At 44.7% G+C, this 17,496-nt stretch overlaps 1 protein-coding gene across 2 annotated transcripts in view; it reads left to right on the forward strand.

Annotated features, from left to right (window-relative positions):
• ZNRF1 (zinc and ring finger 1) overlaps positions 1 to 16,528 on the forward strand; it is a 165,088-nt gene extending 148,560 nt beyond the window's left edge. The window contains exons 4-5 of one of the 2 annotated variants that reach the window (XM_085638585.1): positions 728 to 818; positions 14,426 to 16,528. In XM_085638585.1, coding sequence (XP_085494711.1) covers positions 728 to 785 — 58 coding nt within the window. In that variant the 3' untranslated portion in view covers positions 786 to 818; positions 14,426 to 16,528. The remainder of the gene's footprint in view (positions 1 to 727; positions 819 to 14,425) is intronic. The other variant, XM_085638584.1, reaches the window with a different exon arrangement.
• Positions 16,529 to 17,496: the final 968 nt, after the last annotated feature.

Here is a 17,496-nt window from a genome sequence, read left to right on the forward strand (position 1 = left end):
TTTACTTCTGTCCCTTCTTCCACACTTCCCTTCCACTTTCTCCACTATTCTTTTTTTTTTTCTCAACACTTCCTTTCCTCCACTCATCTTTCACCTCCTTCTGCACTACTCTGCTGCTCGTTCTGCACTTCTCTATTATTACTTTTATTCTTGTTTTTCCCTCCCTTTGCACTAATCATCGAATCCTTTTGCACTTGTTTTGCATCACTCTTCATCGTCCACCATCGGTGTTTCTCATGCACTGCGCATGTCGTCTCCTTCCTTCACTCTTCTTTCCTCTCGCCTGTGCTGCTTTCCTCCTTCCTCTGCACTGTTCTCCTCCGATACACTTCTCTGCCCTTTCCTATGCATTCCTATTCCCTTTCCTCACACTTATCCAACTCTCCGTCCTCAACTCTCTGATCCACTCTACCATTCATCCACATTTCTCACCTCCTTCTGCACTCATCTTCCCACCTCTTCACTTCTCTCCCCTCCGTCTTTGTTGCTCTTCCCCCTTTCTATATTAATTTTCTCTTTCTGATGCTGTAACTCCTCTTTGTTACTGTACTCCTTCCTCTATGCTGCCCTTCCTCTCTTCCTTTCTCAATCTCCCTTGGTTTGTCCTTATTTCCCCTTGTTTCTTCACCCTTACATACTCTCCTCCCTCTTCATACCCATTGCTTTACTCCTCCCTTTTTGCCTTCTGTCATGATCTCTCTTCTCACCATTCCCTCCCCTTCCACAGCTGTATAGACTCCTGGTTTGAGGTGAACCGATCCTGCCCTGAACACCCTTCGGATTGACCTGTAAGGCATGCTCACCGACTTCTCTCAAAGGTTAGAGCACATGGGAACTTTGTGGGCGAAGGGTGAGGGGGCAGATGGTGGTAGGGTGGAGGAAAATGTATTGAATAAAGCAGAGACAGTTTCTTTAGCCTTGCCCGACCCTCACCTCTAATTTCATGTACATTCTTTTCTTGTAAAAGTCGACTCTTCTCTTCATGCTTTCCATTGAGATCTTCCCACGGCCGCCACTGTTGATGTCCTAACACACCTTGGCCACTCAGGGTAGGGCTGTGTCAGGTTGATTTGCCCTAAATAAGGAAGAACCTAATTCTGAGCTTAAAGCCACCCCCAAGATCACCAGTGCTGGAAACTGAAACAAATGTGCTATCCAAACGCGCAAATTGTGGAGGCTGCGAGTGGAGAGACGGATGACCATAAAAAGTGTTGAATCATGGGGACTTTTGGGACCGGAATGCCCCCTGCATTGTAAACCGGTGTGTACCCTTGTCATTAGTGCTTGATAATATATGAAACCAGTATTCTGGCATTGGGTGGTCCTGTAAACACACTAATCTACTGTGTGTGCATAGGCCTAGGGCTGTTCATGGTAATGTGAGGTCCAGAACCTGATATGTTATCTGAAGGGGCTCACCAATGCCTACCCTCGTGAATGCCATAGGGCTGTTGTTTATGTACTGGAATAGCCACTGAAAACGTTTGTGGCAGCATGCTACATTATTTTGAATCATTAGCATAACAAGACCACCCATGAAAGTGTGATCTACTGACCGCTCTCATGTAAAATGTAATGTGAATCCCATACCCTTACACTGGCATTCTGTATGCTTGGGTGTGTGTGTATAGGGTGTGTGTGTGTGTGTGTGTGTGTAGGGGGGGTGCGTGTGTGTGTGTAGGGGGGTGCGTGTGCGTGCGTGTAGTGGATGTGTAGAAAACGTATGTAGTAAGACCGTGGTTTAGCATGCCATAAGATGGAGAGTGAATGAAGCTTTCCCAAAGCAATGGAAGTGTGGCTGGAGAGTGGAGACCCAGACTCCCAAGTGAGGAAGATGGAAATACTGCTATCGTTAGAAATTCAATGAGGACCTTGTTAGCAAAAGGCTGCTGATTAGTTCTTCCTTAGCACTGCCCTTGGATAAATGGTAGGGGTGAGGGGCAGGGCAGCAGTTTCTTTACTTCAATGTCAGGAGGTTTCAAGGCAGGGCCTGGCCTTTTGTCTGTCTCTGATTGCAACTTCAAGAAGGTTTGAGACAGACAGATGTAACTATCTCACACTTCATGGTGTCCATGTTGTGGGTACTCCTGCTTGTAGCCATCCACTTTGCTATCTGCTCTTAGAGCTATCACTTTGCACAAAGGCTGTATCTGAGAAACAGCAAGAAAATGACATTTGCAAGAGAACCAACCCAAACTGAGTCCCGAGTCTTAGAGAGTGGATCCATAGCCTTTATCTGGAAAATATTTGTATGTAAGTATGTAGACCACCCAGTTTGTTCCAGTCCCAAGATCGCCTTGACCAAGGAAGGCAATGCTGTGCAAAGTACTTTAAGAACTGCTATGTAACAAGGTCTAGTGACTGCCTGACAGCCAGTCTCCAAGAGGTGGTGAGGGGATATCACAGGAAATCTGCACTGTCGGCTAGCGTGGGCCTGCCTAAAGTGATAGAAGACTGCCCACCTGCCAAGAGAGGAAAGGAGTGTGCCTGGCCCTATACTGTATAGAATTTACATTTATTGTGAGATGAAATTACTTTCTTTTACCTAAACAGTAAACACTAGGCTGGACAATATGGTACTGTTGGGTTCTAGGCTCTTGTCCGCCACACTACCTTCCTGAGAAGCCTTTGATTGCTTGCCATTTCTACCCTTATAGTTAAGTGCAAAAAGGGTTGTATTTGTTCCAGGTTTCAGAGCCATGGTAGGACAGACACCATTGGCAAATGACCTAAACCAACACGATTGGGGCCAGTAGCCCCTGTCTGCATTGTTGGAATGGGGTCTGATAAGTAAATGCTCAAATCAGTTGCTTTTTGTGGGCTTCACTACCAGGCCTTGGACTGGCAAGGAGTTCTTTATAAGTTTCTGGGACCTTTCAGGGCCCCTTCCAGGCCATTTCAGCACATTCACCTCCTGGGGATTGAGACACCCTAGTGCCAAGCCTTCCAGGGCAGACACAGAATAGGGCCACTGACTCCCTTCTCACCTGGCACCATCAGGCCCACTCAATGGGTTCTTTAAAAAAAAAAAAACACGCTTTTTATTGATTCTCATATTTCAAACACGCATGATAGAGCTCATGTTGCAATTGGACAATAATACAGAAGACTATGGTGTAATACAGTATATATCACAAGAGTGCTCTTTTCAGAATTAGATAATAAAGTAAAATGTTCTCTAAAACATATCAGACCAATGCCACCGGAAATATCAACTCACCACACATATATTTTTGTCCTGGCTCATCCTCTCCACTCTTAACCTGCACTGTCATTGCATGCATTATTTTGTCTTATTCTATATAGGATATTTGTTAGTGCTATGTCTTTTGGGTTTCCCATGTACCCCATATCTTTTTTTTCTTTTAAATAGTTTTAGAGGTATCCCCTAACTTCATAGACACTGTTCTCTGTGGAGTTCCCTGCTAACCCAGAGTGTGCCAATGTCCCTATGGGTTATCATAAGACCCATTTTTGTTTAAACAGACTTTTATTACTTTTCATGTAAAATCAATCACATCCCCGCCGCCCAATGCCTGGGCTATAACGAGGATAAAAAAAAGAAAAAAATACCATCAGCAGTCCAACAATCGCAGCCTAGACCCATATCTAACATTCCATAAGATATCCACATTACCCTGCTGCCCACCATACATGTACCCTCCAATACAACATAGTGGAACATCAATCCCCCCACCCTCTCCCCTCTCTTACTCAAAAACATCCCCAACAATACCCCCCCCCCCCAACCACCCACCCAAGCATGTCGCCAACTACAAAATTATTCACTAAACCAGATGTACCTCAGAGTCCACTTCCCACGCTCTCTACCATACGGGACACAACAATGAGCCGGACATGAACATCGGGAAAAATCATCCCTCCTGATCCCATGAGCCAGGCATCTCCCCGCGTTGCACCCTCTCCCCTGCGGTGAAGGGTCGCTCAAGTGCCCCCTGCCACATCCCTCTCCTCCGAACCCTCCGCACCATCATCCGGAGGGTGTTTGAGCAACTCCAGAAGTGCCACCCATGCTTGCGCCATTTCCTGAGACTTCTCACTGCCACTACACCGGGCCATCTGTAACCTATAGTTCCCTTCACTCTCAGCCCACTTCACCATCTCTCTGTTCCACCTCACCAAACTAGGATTCTGCCTCGCCTTCCAATGGGAGGTAAGTTCTCGCTTAGCCAGGATCAACCCCAGATCTATAAACCGGCTAGTAACCTTGGTCTTAGTGGAGTGCGGAAACCAATGTAACAAGCAGAGTCCAGGCGACATCACTAGCTCTCTCTCTGTCACAGTCAGCAGGGCAGTCATCACCTCCCGCCAAAAATCTCCCACCCGCGGGCAGTCCCAGAGCATGTGCAGAAGGGGAACAACCTTTACAACGCAACTTTTACAACGCACTACCGTTACAACGAAACTGTTACAACGCGAGTGCATTGACAACGCAGGACATTACAACGCAAGTCTTTACATCGACTTGCACTAGATCGCGTGCTAACATTAAAAATAGTGTAGTTTACTATCCCAACACCTTCCCTACTGTTACGTGGACTGGAGTTGGAATAGTAAATTACACTTTTTTAATGTTAGCACGCCATCTAGTGCAAGTCGATGTAAAGACTTGCGTTGTAATGTCCTGCGTTGTCAATGCACTCACGTTGTAAAACTTTCGTTGTAACAGCATGCGTTGTAACAGCATGCGTTGTAACGTCATACATCCTGTGCAGAAGGTTTGCCCCACTCTGAGCGCAACGGGGGCAATCACCCGACCCCCCAAAGTACTCAGCAATTTTACCGGGGGTGAGATAGGCCCTATGAAAGATATAGAATTGGATGAGTTGGAACCTTGCATTCCGAGAACATTTACACGGCCGCTCCACAATCGCCTCCGAAGCCTTTTCTGCAATGGGTTCCCCTAGATCCGCCTCCCACTTGAGACGCAGCGCCGTCAGCGGTTTGCGCATGTCGCTCGTGATCCGACGGTAAAGGCAGGTCACGCTTTAAAAGTACCCGCCGCCATCACCGCATATTGGCAAGCGAGAGACGTATCCGGCTCCCCCAGCCCACTGCGCCAATGCTTCCTGATGGCTGCAGACAGCGCAGCAATGGGTTATCATAAGACCCATATCACTTCATTTTTTAATTTATATGGGTGGTGCAACCACGGACTACATGTCTAGTTGTGAATGTTTCGTACCTTCACTCGACGGTGTCTCCACTACCGGATCAGACTCTCTTCTGGCTCCTGCCCCAAATGTCTCCAGGCTGGGACTCGTCGAGATGCTGCAATAGAATAGACACAATGGTCCACACCAGGCTTCACCAACACACAGATCACAGGCTACCCGTAGTTAGCAGGCTGTGTTGGTGTAGCTCACTGCCTGGAGTTCCGAAGTATTCCACTTCCTGCCTATATGATAATGCTGCTCTTTCAGTCACTGTGTCTTTTCCATTTCACAGTCTCTTTCTTGCTTTCTGTTAGAAATGTGAGTCTCTAGTTGGCAGAGGTAAGTACCTTTGTCCAAATAGAGGCCCTTCTTCCTAGTCAGGATAAGGGAGTTACCCTCCTAAAATAACCCCTGCTCACCCCCTTGGTAGCTTGGCACGAGCAGTCAGGCTTATCTTAGAGGCAGTGTGTAAAGCATTTGCACGTAATCAACTATAATACAGTGTGAGCACTACTAAAGGACACCACACCAGTTTAGAAAAATATCCAATATTTTTATATATTTAAGACAAGACCAAAAACGATAAAAATCCACAATACAGTATTCAGAAATCTTCAGTTATCAAAATAACCTTGAAAAACAGTTCCTTGATGTTGATAGCTCTGTCTGAGGCTATCACTGTGTCGTGAACAAACAAATCCAAACAGTTCTGTCTGACCGCGGTGTCGCCGATCAGCTACGGTGTTGGGAAGGCCAGTAAAACAGTACCTTTAGAAATGCAGGGCGTTGGCGACCTCTCATTGAGCTCCAAAAAGCACGGCGTCTGCAGAAGGTCGGTGCAGGAGTCGCCGGGACCTTGAAGTCACACGCGTTGCAGATCGAACTCCTCGCGGTTGAAGTCAGGAGCGCTGGTGTCTGCAGGCGTTTGGTGCTGCGGTGCAAAGTGCAGCGGTTCGGCATGTGGTGCCCTCGGGTCACGTGCGAGCAGCGGCTCGGTGGCGGCGTCAGATGGCATCGTCGGTAATACCAGGGTCGTGGTGCAAAGTGAATACGGTGCTCGTCGCAGTGCTGGCAAGTCACGGTGGAAGCAGCAGCGTCGTCGTTGCTGAAGCGCTGTCGAACTGGAATCGATGGTGCCTGCATCGGTAGGCCAAGGCTGCGGTGCGGGATGAGGCCGGTGCATTGTGTAACTTTACGAGCGGTAGCCTTGAACCACAGTGCAAGCAGCGCTGTCTATTTCGACGTGGAGCATCGTCATTGGGGATACCAGTGCAGTGTCGTGAAGCGAGGCGATGCTGAGTGCGGTGCCCACAGGTTGCGGTGCGAGCAGCGGCTTGGTGGCGGCGTCGGCAGGTGTCATTGGTGAGACCAGGGTCGCGGTGCGGCGTTGTGGCGGTGCCCTCTGCGGTGCCTTCAGGACATGTAGTCGGCAGCGGCGTCGTAGACGGCGTCAGGTTGCTTTTGCTTCTGTTGCAGCATAAAACACACAGTTCCCAGTGCTGAGGGCAGAAGAGCTTGAAGTCTTTGCTGTTCCTGAGACTTCTTGAACAGGGGACAAGCTCTATATCAAGCCCTTGGAGAAACTCACAAAAGTAGATTACAAAAAGTTCAGCCCAGTCCTTTCACTGCCCAAGACAGAAGCAGCCACTGCAGGCCAACACAGCAAAGTGGTAGTTCATCCTCACAGCTTCTCCAGCTCTTCTTCTTGGCAGTCTTCTTGGTCCAAAAGAGTTCTAAAGTTCAGGGGTTTGTGCCCCACTTTTTATAGCCCAAAATCCTTTGTCCTCTCAGGTAGAAAGTGTCTGTGCCCAACCAGAACCAGTTCTGCCTTCTCTGGTGTGGCTTCCTGACAGGAGGTGGAGATTACATTGTCAGAGGCAGACAACGCCTATTCAGGTGCAAGGAAATTTCTTCCCCCTACTCTAAATGCAGCCCAGGTCTATTCAGCCCTTTCCTGACCCACCTAGACTATCAGAGCCACAGCTGCTCCCCAGCCCCTGTCATCCAAAACCCAGACAGTCAATCCACAAACCCAGCAGAGGCCGGCTGGATGGCTCAGCAAGAAAATACCTACTTTCTAAAATTGGTATTTTCAAACCCAGAATGTAAAAATCACCTTCACTAAAAGATGTAGCTTTAGATTGAGTTCAGGCATACTAAACTTTATTTTCCTACCTAGTTCCCAGGGCCAGTTATGTTTATAAGGTGTTATAAAGAAACTCCCCAATCTGTCCTATGGGGAACAGGTAGCCTTGCAATAGTGTAAAACGAAATTGGCAGTAATTCTTTATCAGGACATGCCACACACCAGGGCATGTCTCACCATTCACATACACTGCACCCTGCACACTGGGGTACCTTGGGCCCACCTTAGGGGTGACTGACATGTAAGAAAAGCGAAGGTTAGGGCCTGGCAAGTGGGTGAACTTGCCAAGTCAACATGGCAGTACCACACAGCACACAGGTTCTGCAGTGGCAGGCCAGAGTTCCATTTTACGGGCTGTTTGTGTGGGTGGCACAATCCAGTGCTGCAGCCCACTAATAGCATTTGATTTACAGGGCCTGGCACCCTCAGTGTACTTTACTAGGGACTGACACATAAATCAAGTAATAGGCCAATCATGGAAACACCAATACAGAACACAATTTACTACAGGAGAATTTGCACTTTACCACTGATCAGCAGTTAGAAAAGTGCGCAGAAACACTAAGCCAGCAAAAACAGAGTCAAAACCTGGAGGTCAGAAAGCAAAAACTCAGGGGAAACACGCCAAAAGATGACAAGTCTAACACTTTCTTTCTCTCTATCTTTTTGTTTGACAATCTTGCTTTCTCTTTTCTTCTCTTTCTATCTCCTTCCTCCCGTCTTTCCTCCTTTCATTCTGTTTTTCTTCATTTTTACTTTTCTCGCTCATTTCTTGCTTTCCTCCATTCTGTTTCTTTCTCTCATCCTCTTTTCTTGTTTTCTTTCTCTCAATTGTTCCTTTCTGGCTTTCTTCTTATCTTTTTCGTTCTCTTGCATGCTTTCATTCTTTTACTTAAACCCTTCTTTACTGTTCTTGTTGCCTTATTTCATTCTCTCCTTCTTTCCCTTGTCTACGTCTCACATTCTGTCCTTTCCTTCTCCCCTTCTCTTCTGTCTTTCTTTCCTTTTCTCCTCTGATTCATGCCTTCTTTACTTCTTTCCCCTTTATCTCTCCTTTATTGCTTACCTCTTCTACCTCTGTTTCTCCTTTCTTGCTCCTTTCCCTTCCTTCTTGTTCCTTTCCCTTCCTTCTTGTTTATTCCATTGTCTTTTCCATTCCTTTCCTCTGTTCTTCATTCATCCATTCCTTCTTTCCCTCTTTCCTCCACCCTTTCCTACGTTCTCGCCTTACTTCTTTCTGTTCTTAGTCTCCTTGCTTCTGATTTTCCGTCCTTTTTTCATTTCACTCTTCCTTTCTTTTTCACACTATTTACTTCCTTTCTCTCTAACTTTCGTTCCTTCTACCCTTCTTATCACTCCTTTCTTTTACTCCCTTTATGTACATCTATTTAGCCCATATATTAGACAGTAGCTCAGGATACTTTTTATTTAGCAGATGTAGCTTGCACAATTGAAAAGGTTGGAAACTGCTTGTCCACACTCACTCGAGCAATATTCATTATCGATCCTACCATAGAGTGCTAGTTGGACCCTGGTATAGTAGACCTTGTGAAGGATTTTTACCTGAACCAGTCTAAATTCTGCCCATCTTGAAATTATCCTGAGGCACTGCAGTACTTCCTCACACTCCCAGTCCCCCATTTCCCCTGAGCTTGCCAACGGTATCAGTAGTTTTATTTATCAGTGTTCTATAATTAAATGAAGTGGCTTTTTTGGCCAAACCTTCCAAAAGAAATGTATTCTCCAATGGTGAGCTTTCCTGAATGTCCGTGCTCTCAATCCCATGCGCCACAAGCGCGCACCAGCATTTCTGTGAGTTACGTCGGAGGCTATGCAGGGAACTCCCAACATTTCTTCCACGAGCAAACTCTCCTGTCTCTAAACCACTGGCCAAGGAACCATCCTGAGGCCCTACTAATGAACTAGGGTGATATCTTGTGGCTGACACTTCAGATCAGGGTATTTACCCCTAGACTGAACACTTGCCTGTCAGTACAGTACTTCCAGCAAGGACACAAAGCCCACATGATAGGTAGTGGACATGCTCTGTGCCTTGTAGGGGCCTGCTTTGTCCAGGTCTCCCGTCATCCGTCTCTCTGACAGGGCATGCAGCACCACTAGGACAAAGGGGGCCTCACCAGTGTCAGTCTTACGTTCATCTATCAGAGCAGATAGCTGTTGGCCCGCTGGGCCTCCCAATGTGGATGTTATCCCCCTGCTACTCCTTAACTTCTCTTTGAGTACCTGTATCTTAATCGTAGGGTCAATAATATAAGAGACCTTTGGTGGGGAACCATGATGCTCTCAGTTATAGGTTCCCATCCCTCTTGTGTTAACTCATTACCAAGGATGCAATCTACTGCCAAGCGTGGACATACAGCTCCCTTACTTCGTGCAAACGCCCCCATTCTTAGGAGACCATGGCTATTGTGCGCTCATTCTCCCCTGCAAGGAAATTCCTCACCCTACATATCTCACCTTGCAGGTACTGTTATTGGAAGAACAGCCATTCCAGCACCAGGGTCCAGCTAGCACAAGTATCCCACAGAGCAGTGACAGGGTCCCTGATTACTGTGACCTTGTGGAAGTAGTTTCTACAATTATCATGGATCACCAGCTTACCTTTTGGGACTACCTCCCAAATAAGCGACAGTAGGGCAGTCCCACCCTTTCCTCCCGGGAACTGCCTCCTCTGGGGCTACATTAGCTATCCCAGCAGAATGCTTATTAGTGAGGGCCTTCCTTGGGCCATGTGGAGTCTCCCCTCTTGTGGCCTGACTGATGATAGTCAAAGTACTGGGCCTTTTCAAAGGGCTTCTCTACCCTTCGTGGTCCCCACCTTCTTGCTTCCTTGAAGTGGAATGGTAATCCTGTCCCTTGTGAGAGTTTTGGAACCTTAAGGAGTTTTAGTATTCAGCCTTCTGCTGTTGGTCTGAACCACCCTTCTTGTGTCCACCCAGTACGTTTACGGACAATCTGGTGCTGAGCCTGAGCACAGCCTTCTTCCCAAGCTACGTGGTGTGAATGAGCTTAGAATCAGATGTTGGCTCCACTTTGTAAAGCAATGACCTAAATGGAGCTCTTGCATAAAGAAAATATACAGTTATCATAATTTTTACTTGCTGCATTTCACCCATCCTTCCATTGACTTCAATAACCCATCCACATAATCTTCGCAAGACTGCTTAGATTCCTTGGGTTGGGGTGGGGTGGGGGGGGCATGGGGAGGGGGGTACTCCCTAAATGTTTTGCAATCGTTTTCAGGAGTGGGGTCAAGCCTGTAAATGAGGACTGCCTTCATCAGTCTCTGTAACATATTGATTGAGGATGGCATCCCTTCAGTGGATAGGTACATGCTTTCAAAAGCCCCACTTCCACTCCAAGCCTCTTTATCTTTCTTATGCAGCTTCAAGACAGTCTCATAAGTTACAAACTACTTATCTATGTTATCCTCGAGCACCTATCTAGGCACAACAGCTTGCAGAAGGTTACTGAGGGAATGAACCCTCCTGGATATCTCATTGTTGCTCGCACCACCCTCACTAGACTTATATGCCCTCGTGAACCTCAACCATCCATACGGAAAGCCTTCATGATTATATTACAGTCGTTGAGAGAAAATCAAACATGCCTTTGTTTCAGACCAAATCAGCACAGGCACTTAATATAAAGAAAGCAGTCATCATCGTTCTGAGAAGAAACTCCCCGTTTTACATACAACAGCCCAGGAGGCGCAAGTATTCCCCATGATAGCAATAAGATGAGATGTGTTCTGACCATGTGTACTCTGGGTTCATCTCTATACCATCCTCGATTTTCAGTCACCTTCTTCACACTAGGTAACCAGACCTCCAGACACATGCCTTTATGATGCAGTAATTGGCAAACTTTACATTTTAATTGGGGTGCCTGCTTCAAAGGAAGTGCCTCGCTTACATGCATCTCCACAGGACTGTAAGGCGTTACTTGGTAATTGGTCTTTCAAAAGCGTCATGGTTGTGCAGGTAGAATTACTTGTTATTAGAACATTGGAATGTGGAGCACTCCATTGTAGACAATGGAGTGCTCCATGCTTCTACGGCCCGGTAAAGGCCCGCAGAGCAACATTCCAATGTTTTACAAAAGCCTCTCGAAGTTCGAGGGGATTTGAATCCCCTCGAGCTTCGAGAAGCCTTTGTTTAATTTGTTAGAACATTCTGCCCTCTAGTGGCAGAATGTTCTAATAGCCTTATAGCCCTTCGTAGCGGGCTATACCGCTATTAAAGTCCCGCTGCTTTTGTTAAAGTCCCTCGCCTTCGGCTCGGGCCTTTAACGCTGCAGCGGGCATTTAATAGCCGGTATAGCCCGCTACGGCGGGCTATAAGGCTATATTAGAAGATTGGAATGTTGAGAGTCAATTAAAGACAATTAAGTGGCTCAGAGCTAATAATGGCTAGTATAAACCTTCTGCTCCAACGTTCCAATGTTTGTCTTTCTGTTTCTCCCTTTTTAATTTAGAACATTCTAACCTCAGTGGGTTGAATGTTCTAATAGCCCTATTGCCCTTCTGCCTTGGGCTATACTGGTTGTTTAAAGCCCTCTCCCTCGTGATAGGCCCAAGACGCAACTCCAGTTCAGGGCTATGAACAACCAGTATAGCCATTTGCAGCGTACTATAAGGCTCTATTATATTTTTGATGTGTTCCCTGTCTGCTCTTGCTTGGGTGACCCCTTTCAAACATGGCTATGGAAATTAAAGGGGCCATCTGGTGAAAGTCACCATACATTTCAACTCCAAGCTGACGACTTTGAATAAAAAAAACAATATAGAATTTTTTTTTCCCCCTATGCACTGGATGGCCCCTTCATTGTTCTGCGTATTTCAAGCTGCCAACGACTAACTAAACACATGTTCTACAGTATCACAGATCTCTTTTTGCTTATAAAAATAAGTAACAAATGATCCTACTGATTCGAAATTAATAAAATCCAGCTGAATAAAAGTTAATCCCAAACAAGGCTACATCAACATTTCCAAATATGTCCAAATGCACTCCCCTTGACTGCTAAGTAACGTGATCAACAAAAGTGCGAAAGAAAAAAGAGCTGTTTAACATCTGCAGTGCGAGGATACAACTCAGCCAATCACAACAACGAGAGAACAAATGCTCTTGGGTGGGACCATCACAAGAATAGGGAGGAAAGCGCACAATTAAGAGCAGACACCAGAGATACGACAAAGCCACCCATTATGGTACAGAGCTGACCCAAAACACACTCTTGGTATACTTTAACTGGATAGAACTAAAGCTGTCTGTAGCCAAGGCCTAAAACCAACATAAACTTTCATTGACAGAATCCTCAAATGGCTCTGTTAGAAAGAAATAGTGTTTTTGCACTAATTACCTGCGTGTTTGCAAACACACAAAAATTGCATTATTACAACATTAATACAAAACTATACATACATTAAATGACCCTTAGTACTCGCATTGTCTTACACTGCAACCATACAATGGCTGTCTGGTGGTCTGACCCAAAATGTGAATGATACTTGTGACAAACCCACAGCTGAAAGGGGATTGCCCATTGTCCAATCGGTGTACGCTGTCCCCTGGGTTGATACGAAATGTGAAGAACAAGCCAATCCAACAGTAGTCGAAAGAGGCTGGCCAAAAGACCCCCTGTACACATATTATGTGTACGTAGTGTGTTGTATAGTTTATTATTACATCAAACCAGGACAGCTGAAGTTGTGTCTAGCCCAGACCTAAAGCACACACCTTTACGTAATACTTATGGCTGTCTTAAGATGCTTGTGCTGGCAGGCACAGTACAGCCTCCTACTGGGAGCCACAGATTATCAATTCCAAGCAGCAACGTAACACTCACATGCAAGTTGCCATAAAGTTTCGTTGTGTAGTTCATACCAATCCGTAGGACCTGCGCATAGTTTGAACAACATAAACTAAGGGCTTGGTGTCAAGACTGATTCCTGTCACCCCTGCTGGATAAGTTGGCCTATAGACCAGCTAGCTCACAGTGCCACCGTAAGCCCCCCTAACCTACCAGGGAGCAAATCATTTCTGGCAACCTCTGAACAGGAAACCCTGACTTCTCAGGGATTGTGGAAACAATACAGAACCTTTCGCTCAGTCACTCTTGCTCATGAATTCTCATAGAAGTATATAGAGAATACACAGTGGGACGTCTTCGATAATATTTATTGAACCAGCGTTATTCTTGCATAAAATACATGTGCTGCAATGATTAGTAGACAGAAGCAGATAAACGTGATTACAAGCACCAGAAGCATAAATTGTAGCTATAGTTTTACCATGTTGCTAAATCAATGTATATATGCAGGCATATATACACAAGACAGTAATCTAACATTCTCCTACTATGCGGGCCCTACTGTAAGTGTACCTAGAGTGTGTGTAGGTGTTGAGCCAAGAATCCCCCAAGGGACAATCCAACCACATTACCTGCTGGGATAGAGTGAAGGACCCAGTCTTAGTCACGAACTGGACACCCCTCACGAGATGTCAGACTGCTGCATGGTGCTTTCTCAGCATGAAAGGACCCTCGGAGTCAGCGGAAGTACCTCCTCTACTAATCTATCGAGATGCTCATTTTTTATAATAGAAAGCAGCCTTCTGATGTGCGCATAGATTAGGGATGTTATGGATATATAGATACCCCTGTCATCCCGTGGATGAAGATAGTGATGACATTTGTACATAGTGTGAAACGAGACCTTGTATATGATGTTCAGAGCGTTATGATATTGTTGTATGAAGCTAGATGTAAAATCAAGTTTAGTTTCAGAACACTAATCCAACATTGTCGTGCACGCAAATATGTACAAAAGGTCACAGCTGAAAATGTTATTTGTGAGGACAATGTAAGAAATAAGCTGCTCCGCTACATGGGCCTAACTCGGCAATATAACAGTTTGTCGCAAAACAAGAATGGACAAAATCAAACCAGTTTCAGAGTTGACACATATACGTTCTTAACTTTGTAACAGAAAGGAAGTGACTTTTATCATCATTATTTAAGCATTTTCTTTTTTCTGTAATGTTTTGACGTACTGGATGTTTTTTTTCTTCCCATACAGGGCATTTTGCTATACCTGCCTACCAACGAACCCTTGCCTTCTGACAAGAGATGTGGAGTGATGTTTCTTTAACGTCTGCCAAAACGTGAATCCACTCCGACCTCTAATGGCATTGAGATAGTATATGCTTTCTTCTTTGAAAGCCTATGAAGGTTATTTTGGATGTCGGAACCAAAAATGATCCCTGCTACCTGTCGGGTCATGCCCTCTGCGATTTTTTGGCAATACATTAAAGTAATAAATGGTCGACCAGGGGCTAGATAACCAAGATGGATTATTTACCACTTCTTAAATTGCAATGATGGTTTTCTTTATAAGACATACAATGAACAGAAAAGGAAGTCTGTCCTCCATCTGACATCTGGCGAATATACGAAGCGAGTTACGCTTTCCATACATTTAAAACAGGATCTGGGATACCTGGAATACAAGAAGATATGTTGGATCCCTAAAAGGGGACAAAACTTGTTCTACAACCCGAGAAGCGTCTTGAATTTTGCACTGCTAAAAACATATTTTAATGATTTGTTAGGGGGGCACAGCCCACTCCTTTTCCCTGAAAGGACGCCAAACTGTTTAACAAAAAAATATGTAAAAGAGAAAAAAAGGAAATGATCCCTGGAATAAATGGGTGGACACATTAGCAGTGGAGCTGAAAGATCCCTAGGATATGTGAATGAGCATCAGAATAAAAGACTCCTGAAATGGATGATGGGGCAGCAGAAAGAAAGGATCCTTGGCCTAGGTGAACTCTTGAAACCGGATATTTGGGATAAATGCATGAAATGCTGAAAGAAAAAAAAACACAGACAAATGAGCCACTTGGGGAAAAATAAAATTCCAAGGATAGGCACAGTCATTAGATGTATAAATAAATATCTGTGGGATTGTTGGACTGTGGAAACAAAACATTTCTAGAATAAATGTATGATTTGTGGAATAGATCGCTGCGATAAAATAGTGAAGTGTCAAAAAAGGTCTCTGGGATAAATGTGTAAATTGTGGACAAGATCCCTGGGATAAATGTGTGAGTTGTACAAAGGATCCTTGGGGTAACTTTGTGAAATGTGAATAGAGAAGATCGCTGGAATAAATGATGAAACTGTAGAAGGTAAAAGACTGCAACTTTGAAAGGCCTTGCCAAGCTGTCGGAAGTGTTTTTACAGTTTTGTGTTGGTGGTGTGTTGTACTGCACTGATGTTTACAGAGGAGAATTCTACAGGGGCCGGATCCAAGGCCTGTTCATTAGCGGCCAAATCAAAAGTGCATAAACTCTCATTTGATTTTTGTTTTTCTTTCATACTTGATCTCCTTCTCCCTTTATAAATCACTTTCTTTCCTTCTCATAACATATATCAAGCTAATTTCTATCCTTTCTCCTTCCTTTACTCTTGTTTCTTTAGATATTTGATCTGTTCTCTTTTTTGCCCTTCAGTAATATCCATTTACTTTAGCTCCCTGATTTCCCATAATTCTCGCTTTCTTTTCGTATCTCACAAACACACGTCCCCCCATGCGTCTAAACCTCTAAGTTGAATGGTTTTTCTATTTTATGTGACTAATATTCACCATGTCATAACCACTAGTTGCCAAAGTTGTTGAAAGTCCACCCACGCACCCAACCCTCTCTCCTTGTGTGGTACCCCCAACTCCTGCTTATTTATACCACACCCCTCTGCACCACACAGCACTGCTCCCTCCCACCCCGTAGTTACCTCTGACAAGGGAGGAACTGGCGCAGGACGAGGCAGATAATCTCCACTTATTTCTGGAATCCATCTTTACTAGTCCAAAAATCCATCACCCCCAGGGCAGAGTTTCGAAATGTGATTCCAGGGGACAGTGCTTTCATCCTTGGGGCAAGCGTGCTTCATTTGTATTTTAAAAAGACAAAACGGGGACATTTTGGTTTTTCTTTTTCAGAAATACATGAGATAACGCAGGTTTCCTCCATGAGTTCCAAGGTTTTTGATATGGTAAAAAGGAAATGTCAAATATAATATTTACTGCACATGTAGCAATCTTGATAATTTTTATGTTGCTCTGTATTGACTCGATTAAAAACCAAAACATCCTTCCACTAAAAGTGTTAAGTTCACAATACCCGAAGAAAAATGCATTTATTCTTTTCAGTCAATATAATGCAGTGGCCTACTTCTGTGTGAACCGAATTGATTTCCCAGTGAAGACCTATAAGTGCAAAGAATACATTCTCGGTAGGAAACATGCTTGCTTTCCATGCAGTCATTAAGCATCTGAGATTTTGCCAGAGAGGCATTTATTGCACCTGAAGCACTCATAGAATGGGCATTTTAACTGTTTTGGATTGGAAGATGTAGTACTGAGTGTGAGCAAAAAATTATTTTTTAAACAAAATACTTTTGTATTGCTTTATTTTTTCTTTTGCGTGGGCCTACCAGCTACGGAGACATTGCTGCTGAACCCTCATTGCCTCTGACAGTGCGCTGCCACCTGTCCAGGAACTGCTAGCCACTTCCGATTTTTAATGGTCTTTAAAATGATTCCAAGATGGCCGCTTATGCACGTGCAGGCCTGTGCATGGACGGCCATCTTCAAATGGTTTTTGTTATACTTTATTAAAACATTTCAAGAATGCTGCCCATGCATGCCTGTACTTTATAACGAAAACCAATCCAAGATGGGCACCCATCTGCACACACAGGCGACTATTGTGAATGTGTTTTGATAAAGTGTTACAAAAAGCACTGCACACATGGCAGCCATCTCAGAATACATTTTGTTATACTTATGATTAGTTTACTGTTCTAAGAAGCCCGATGTGTTGCTTATGTGGAACGGTAAACTGATCATAAACTACTATAGGAAAGGGAACAACAAAGCCGATAGCGCTGCAGCAAAAGGCTGCGCCCTATTGGCTTTGTGTAGGCTGGTTTATAGTGCGGACTGTGAGGAAGAGGCTGTCTCCATTATTAATTTAGGGTTTATTTCAACTGCAACTGTGTTTCAATAGCAGTTTTACTATAAACCAGGTCCAAAGAATATATAATAAAACACATCTTTCAATGTAAAATCATTTTAGAGCCATAGTT

The sequence above is a fragment of the Triturus cristatus genome, chromosome 12, assembly GCF_964204655.1.
Source record: "Triturus cristatus chromosome 12, aTriCri1.1, whole genome shotgun sequence".
Classification (NCBI taxonomy): Eukaryota; Metazoa; Chordata; class Amphibia; order Caudata; family Salamandridae; genus Triturus; species Triturus cristatus.